The 7,878-nt window shown below is 44.5% G+C and overlaps 2 protein-coding genes across 9 annotated transcripts in view; one reads left to right on the forward strand and one right to left on the reverse strand.

Moving 5' to 3' along the window:
- Positions 1-215: 215 nt before the first annotated feature.
- LOC118371188 (nuclear receptor subfamily 0 group B member 1-like) lies at positions 216-3,778 on the forward strand. Its single transcript, XM_052522241.1, has 2 exons — positions 216-1,198; positions 1,710-3,778. Exons 1-2 carry the CDS (start codon positions 529-531, stop codon positions 1,949-1,951), a joined length of 912 nt encoding a protein of 303 aa, XP_052378201.1. The 5' UTR covers positions 216-528; the 3' UTR covers positions 1,952-3,778.
- Positions 3,779-6,950: 3,172 nt separating this feature from the next.
- Positions 6,951-7,878, reverse strand: part of il1rapl1a (interleukin 1 receptor accessory protein-like 1a) — a 402,960-nt gene continuing 402,032 nt past the window's right edge. For all 8 annotated transcript variants that reach the window (XM_052522250.1, XM_052522247.1, XM_052522242.1 and 5 more), the window contains one exon: positions 6,951-7,878. This exon is cut by the window's right edge and continues 1,372 nt beyond it. The gene's annotated coding sequence lies outside the window, so the exon portion shown is untranslated.

A 7,878-nucleotide genomic window follows, 5' to 3' on the forward strand; every position in this document is an offset into this window, starting at 1 on the left:
TACATTTGTTAGATTACTTGCTAGATATTACTACATTGTCAGAACTAGAAGCACAAGCATTTCGCTACACTTGCATTAACATCTGTTAACCATGTGTATGTGACCAATAACATTTGATTTGGCCGTTGCTCACTGTATATTAGAGAAATAGTGTGTTTTTAAAACAAAGTATCTTAACATCCAATGGGCCCTTTTGCATTATTGTTTTATTCAAAATGATTTTTGTGTGTCTCATTTCGACCAGCCCACGATACTGAACAAATGTTCAGCCCAACTGGCATTTGCCAGTATTGCTAGATGACCAATCCGCCCCTGGTGGGAGGCGTCTCAGAGGAGGAATATGTACAAGTTTAAACAAGTTCTCAAAGCTGGAGGTCAGCCGGGAGCTAATATAAATGTGCTGCCGTTTGCGCGGCGGTATCATGGGCCAAGAAAACATATCCCTCTCTATCTAGCTCTGACCTCCAACTCTTCAAAGCGCCTGACAGACACACCGAGCAGCACCCGATGTAGCGCGCACCACGTGCCATGGCCACTCGCGAGGGCTGCCACTGTCCGGGCGCCGGGGGGCAAAACAATAATAACAGCATCCTGTACCATATACTGAAGAACGACAGACTCACGACCACCGAGGAACAACAAACAATAACAAAACCACAACAACACCAACAGCATCGCTGGCACAGGGTCTCCTCCTGTTCCTCATCTTCTTCCTCTTCGTCGCGGCTTGAGCTAAGGCAACAACAGGCATGCTCCTGCAGCTCCTCACGACGAAGGGGGTCTCTCCGGTCCCCGCAGGTTACCTGCAAAGCCGCATCTGCGGTCCTCGTGAAGACTCTGCGGTTCGTGAAGAACGTGCCGTGTTTCCGCGAGCTGCCGGAGGATGACCAACTGCTGCTCGTTCGGAACTGCTGGGCGCCGCTGCTCGTGCTGGGCTTCGCGCAGGACCGGGTAGACTTCGAGACCACTGAGACTGCAGAGCCCAGCATGTTGCAACGGATCCTGACCGGTGGCTCTGGCAGCCAGAGCGGCTTAACGGACAGACAGGGTGAACCGCTGCTGGAGCAGAGCACGGAAACTTCTGGGGTATCTCTCGCGGATATCCAGGGCATCAAAGCGTTCCTGAAGAAGTGTTGGGGTTTGGACATCAGTACCAAGGAGTATGCCTACATCAAAGGAGCAGTGCTATTCAACTCAGGTGGGCAGGATGCTTCTAAACGCGCCTAATATTCTCACTAAACATTCATTGTCTCATTGTGTCCGTACTGGAGCGCGTGTAAATATCTCCAATTTCATACATTTAATAATTTAGCACTGTCTCTCGTTTAAAAAAATTGCAAAGCAGTTTCACAAAAAACAAACAGCACTGATTATTCAGGAAGACCCTGAATAATTTCGTGCTTCATGGCCAATTGCTACATAGGAAACTAAATTTACAAAAATCTGGTATACCAATACACATAATCACCATTATTTGGCAACTAATTCCTGCATCTACTGCAAAGGAAGTATGTAGGCCTTGAGCTTATGGAATGATTGCTTTAGGAGATATCCTTCCATATCTGGAGACTTCAGAAACCTTGCCAAAGGGCCTTGTGAGATATTTGGTAAGTAAGCTGTTGACAAACTACCTGTTTACCATATTTACCTGGGCTCTTTCAACAACCCAAAGTTTCTATAAACGATGATTATGTTTTTCTGCCCCCCAGATCTCCCGGGTTTGCGCTACCTCCACTACATCCAGTCACTGCGGCGCGAGGCTCACCAGGCGCTCAACGAGCACGTGAGGCTGATCCACCGGGACGACACCACACGCTTCGCCAAACTGCTCATCACCCTGTCCATGCTTAGGGCCATCAGCCCCGCCGTGGTTGCACAGCTTTTCTTCAAGCCCGTCATCGGAGCTGTCAACATGGAGGATGTCCTACTGGAGATGTTCTATGGGAAGTAGATGCTTTCCATGGTCTCGTCCAGAAACAACCCTTAGATATGGCCCCCTATAAGTAGGCACTTCTAGCCCCTACTCCCTCGGCAATTTAACCTAGCCCCTACCCTCTAGAAACTTAACCTAGCCCCTACCCTCTAGAAACTTAACCTAGCCCATACCCTCTAGAAACTTAACCTAGCCCCTACCCTCTAGAAACTTAACCTAGCCCCTACCCTCTAGAAATATAACCTAGCCCTTACCCTCTAGAAACTTAACCTAGCCCCTACCCTCTAGAAACTTAACCTAGCCCCTACCCTCTAGAAACTTAACCTAGCCCCTACCCTCTAGAAACTTAACCTAGCCCATACCCTCTAGAAACTTAACCTAGCCCCTACCCTCTAGAAACTTAACCTAGCCCCTACCCTCTAGAAACTTAACCTAGCCCCTACCCTCTAGAAACTTAACCTAGCCCCTACCCTCTAGAAACTTAACCTAGCCCCTACCCTCTAGAAATATAACCTAGCCCTTACCCTCTAGAAACTTAACCTTGCCCCTAGCCCAGGGTTTCACAAACTTGGTCCTCGGGACCTCAAGGGGTGCACGTTTTGGTTTTTGCCCTAACACTACACAGCTGATTCAAATAATCAACTAATCATCAAGCTTTGATCATTTGAATCAGCTTTGTAGTGTTAGGGCAAAAACCAAAACGTGCACCCCTTGAGGTCCCGAGGACTGAGTTTGGGAAACACTGCCCTAGCCCTTACCCCCACTTCCCCTAGCCCCTTACCCCTACCTCCTAGCCCTTACCCCCACTTCCCCTAGCCCCTTACCCCTACCTCCTAGCCCTTACCCACACTTCCCCTAGCCCCTTACCCCTACCTCCTAGCCCTTACCCCCACTTCCCCTAGCCCATACCCCCACTTCCCCTAGCCCATACCCCCACTTCCCCTAGCCCCTTACCCCTACCTCCTAGCCCTTACCCCCACTTCCCCTAGCCCATACCCCCACTTCCCCTAGCCCCTTACCCCTACCTCCTAGCCCCTACCCCCACTTCCCCTAGCCCCTTACACCTACCCCCACTTCCCCTAGCCCCTTACACCTACCCCCACTTCCCCTAGCTACTTACACCTACCCCCACTTCCCCTAGCCCCTTACACCTACCCCCACTTCCCCTAGCCACTTACACCTACCCCCACTTCCCCTAGCCACTTACCCCTACCTGCTAGCCCCTACCCTCTACATACTTCATGTATATCTGACATTATTGTATAGAAATAAGCAATATGGCAGCTCCACTCTGCCCTCTGGTAGGCTATAAAGGAACAGTTTTGCTCTGTTACATCTATCCAATTTTCAGCTCAACACCTGTGGGGTTGGTTCTGGACTGGACCTTAATATCTAAAGGACAGACAAACAGAATGTAAATCTAACTAACTGTTAACCAACCGTTAGATCTGAATGGACTGTTGAACAGAAGAATAGACAAAGGATGATATTTGTTTGTTTTGTTAAGAATGTTATGAACACTGGTGGGTGAAGAACAGTCGGGGCAAAGGGGTGTGTGTTTTGGGATGGGGAGGGGTGAAGGAGAGGATACAGACCAAGAAGAGCTGCTGATCGGACTCTAACTTATTTCTTTTTACATAAAACTATTTTTCTATAATAAAAGTATTCTCTGAACTGCTTTGCCATGCTTGTGTCAGGTGAGTGGTGCTCTGACTGTCACTTTGGAGATCAGAAAGGCCCCTGGACACTGATCTAAGGTCAGCTTTGTGGTTTACCCCCTAGTTGTTAAGGTTCGGGATAAACTGATCCTAGATCTGTGCCTTAGGGCAAGTTCAACCCAAAGAGATCATATAACCCAATGTTCCTTTATTGGTAACTATGGTTCTGAGTAAACGTTCATATCTGTTCATAGTTCACAGTTCGCTGATCCAACATATGACCTTTGACATTGGTCTGAATTAAAGGTTACTTGTGGGAGCAGCAAACTGAACAGACATTCACTCTTTTCGACATATGATCTTTTCTGTCCAGGTAGGAACATTCTCTTTTCATCTTCGTGTGTGATCTGAGTCGTAGGCAGCTAGTTTGTACTCTGCAGTGAAGAATGGGCTTTCTTCTAAGTCATCTACCATTGACTATTGTCCTGCATACAAAGATGGATTCACATCTCACCACACATATTGATGCTCATGCTCTGATTTCACAACTTCACAACATTTTTCCTGTGTCTCTGTCTGAGGCAATAGGTGATTGTTGCTGTGCAATTGAGATACAGTAAGCTCATTTATCATGCTAGCACTCAGCTCTGAGGGTTATTGTATCCATTGTAGGATTATCACAAAAAAGAAACAGCAATGGACTGTTAAGACCACAAGAGGGTACTGTTTAATCACATTTCACCGATCGTGTCGCTCTCACACTCACACACACTTTAGGGCAGGCACAGGTGCGCAGAATATAACTTGAGGAAATTACCTGCAAGAGTTAGATTGCCTCCGGGAGCATTCGAATTCTCTCCAAATTCCATCATTACTGGCCGGATATGTAACAAACAGTAATTTTACTGGCCAAGATATGCAGGAGGATCAGGGGGTAGGGAGAGCTACATGTCTCAGATACACAAAACATAGTCACACATTGGTCTAAGGAACTCTTCACAGATACAATTGGTTCCACATACATGGGGAAATGACAGAGTTGTAGAAAGTCTCTGCAAGAGCAAGAGAAGATCTCTGCTTCCGGCTCTGTTTTCTCTAGGAACCGAGCATCTTCCTGCTACTGTTGCTCTGCTGTAGGACTGTGTGTGTGTGACAGTTCAGGAGCAGGGATGCAATGAAGCTTGGAGACACAAGACGGTCAGGTGCTCTGAGCAGTCAGAACAGCTACTCACCCGTGTGCAACCACGCATTGCACCCAATGGCTGAGGGTGTGTGTGTTTGTGTGCGACTTTGTGTGGGGAGGTAGGCGGAGTAGCGTTACGACAAGAAGACCACAACAGATGCCATGGAGCTGGCGGCGGGAGGAGTGTGAGCTGTTACCATGACGATGAGGGATTCGGGAACCTGTGGGTGGACCCCCAGCCCCTACCCCTGCCCCCCATCAGGCTATATCCCTTTAAACTGTTGTAGACCTGAAATGAAGGTGTAAGCAAGATGATTGTAGCTCCACTTTGCCCTCTGATAGGCCAGACCCCCCCCCCTTCCCATTCCTCTACACACACACACTAAATATGTTGATGTACATATTTATGTCTCTATCTCTCCTCCATCCTCTCCATAGGGGCCTATTTTCTTTCAAATTAAGCCCCTAATTGCTTAGGATAATAAAGAGCCTATTAATCCTGTGTCTAGTAATAAAAAGCCAGCTGTCAGGCAGGAGGCTGCCAGACGAGCGAGAGAGAGGGTGAGAGAGAGACACACACACACAAGCTATATCACTGTGATGCTTGCCACCATGTTGTGTGAGAGAGAGAGATAGAGGCAGAGAGAGAGATGTGTGTGTATTCAAGCCAGCCTGCCACATTTACTGGCCATATTACTGATTCGTGCCACCACTGTGCGTGTGCTTGTGTGTACGTATCATTGTCTCATTGAACCATTGCTAATTTAATATGCACCAGCAGGTGGCAGTGTTTGACTGGGTTTAACGTCGACACCTGCAGAAATCCACTTTTTTTGAGCTGAAAGACGATGGCCAAAGCTTACCCATGATGTTGTACAGCGATTTAAGTCAATAAGTCAATAAGCTTTAGTCAAAGTATGATATATTTGGGCTTGAAGTGACAAATCTGAACTGCCCACTTTGGGAAGTTCTGTGTGAATGTGGTGTCTTTTCCTATGATATGACAAATATTTTCAGCCTGCGTTTTGTTTCAGGGCTGGGATTTATTTGAATGTTACCACTCATCAGTATGGCATAGCTTATTAATCAGAAACAGCTACAAAGATATTCATCTTCGTGAATGTGTTGAGCCAAACAGCCTTGTGTCCTCTTGGCCCCTGAGTCATGGAGCAGATAAAACAGTTTTTCACTTCCTCTTGATTTCTTTACCAGAAAATCCTCATAATACATTTGCATTTATTTTTGAGCTAGTCTGTATTAAAAAAATATATGACCATTTTATAAATGCTATAATTGAGTGATATGATAGCATTTGGCAAACCCGCTCCCCCCATTTCCCCAAGATGAGTGGTTTTGTCACTAAGGGTTTGCTTCACTACACGCTCTACTGCTGTGATTGGTGTAACGTTAGCTGGAAACCACAAGTGTCTATCTGGATAATGAAAAAAAGAAAGTTCAAGGAACTTACAATTAGTTACAGGTTATTTGCGCCATGCAATGATGATCATGAGCTAAATCATTGTAGCTTATCATTTCACTTCCCCTGTGACAACTATGAGCACGGGCTGACTTGGCTTTTCATCTTATTCTTTCTTTCTAACTATTTATATGGCGGATTTTGCGGGCAATTTATGGAAGATGCCTTAATTAACATTGGAAGTCAAAGATAGGCCAGTGGTTTCCATCTGTGGCAAAGTTTTCCTTAAATCAATGCTTATGACAAATCCAGCTCAAGAAGCAGCCATAGAGCCAGCTGCCTAATCTTAAAAACAAACAAAAACAAAATGCAACAACAGATAACATTAGCTAGCTAGATAAGGTTAGCATGCTAGCTAGCTAAGGTTAGCATGCTAGCTAGCTAGATAATTAGCATGCTAGCTAGCTACACTGATAGCTGTCAGTGCCTGTTGATGTTCATCAACTCCACATGGAAATTGTCATACCCAATTCGTGAATATGTATCAATGGCCTTCGTCATTCTTCGGAGGTGCAAACTAAACGTTCACTTCATCTCTAGGACAGGAAACAACGTTGAAATAGTGGCGGCAACTTCCTCTGTGGGCGGGATCCTTTAATCATCATCTGTTCATAAACCTTACCTACAGCACTACTTACACTTCTGACTTTTGGACCATGGAAGACCATGTAAAATAGACCGAACATAAATGAAACAAGAGGAGATCAACATTTTTAATGTGCAGTGAGAAAGTAAGGGCAACTGATAAGTATGATTGTGTTTCTATAAAGATAGACATTTCTTTCCAAGTGAAAATCGTGTTTATATATATATATATTTATATAAATATCTATTTCATATATAGAATACATATCTATTTGCTATGCATACTCAGAAATTACACCTTCAAATATAATTAAAAAAACGTATTCCAAAGCACAGACTTATGCTTCTTCTTTCTTTAAACATGACCTCTCCTATGGATTAAAAACAAAGGATTCTCAGGATGGAAAGAATACTTAAACAACTCAACCAAAACATTGAAAATGCATTCACTTTTTGAATCTAATAATATTTTCATGAGGGACTCAAAATCCATCTTGTTGTCTTAACAAACCATGACCCATATAGCAAAGTAGTGTACAAAACCTGCATTACACACACTGCATACCTCTCCCTAAATGTCAGATGAAACGTAAATAAGTATGACTTCTCAAGCAAACTCTTTTTGTTATAAAAATATACTTATTTTTAAAATAATCTACAGATTTATTTTTAAGGTGAGGCATTTCACTATCACGCTAAAACAGCAAGGCTGTTTGTTTTTATAGAAAATATGAAACTCTGACTGACCGGCGGGCTGACTGGAGAAGACTAGCATGACTCCCTAACTTTTCCCCTTCCTCTGGCCCACAGGAAGTTACATCAACATCACCGGTAGCCCCTCCTTCTTTTTGCATATTCTATGATTTTTTAAAGTGTTTTTAAAACTAGATATACACCTTATACAGGTCAACAAAAATAAGATGTTGCTCCTTGAAGTAAAACGTTGCAATGTCCAAGCAATTCCCCAAAAGTGTAAAAGAAAATAATATATATCTTAAACTACACAAAGTCAAGATAAAAAAACACAACAGCGCAGATACAT

This window comes from Oncorhynchus keta, chromosome 7 (assembly GCF_023373465.1).
Source record: "Oncorhynchus keta strain PuntledgeMale-10-30-2019 chromosome 7, Oket_V2, whole genome shotgun sequence".
Classification (NCBI taxonomy): Eukaryota; Metazoa; Chordata; class Actinopteri; order Salmoniformes; family Salmonidae; genus Oncorhynchus; species Oncorhynchus keta.

What these genes read in the sequence shown, in the direction of transcription:
- LOC118371188 (XM_052522241.1), top strand. Translation starts at nt 529, where the DNA reads ATGGCCACTCGCGAGGGCTGCCACTGTCCGGGCGCCGGGGGGCAAAAC. An exon ending in AGCAGTGCTATTCAACTCAG is followed by an intron (nt 1,199 to 1,709) that starts GTGGGCAGGATG and finishes TCTGCCCCCCAG; the next exon opens with ATCTCCCGGGTTTGCGCTAC.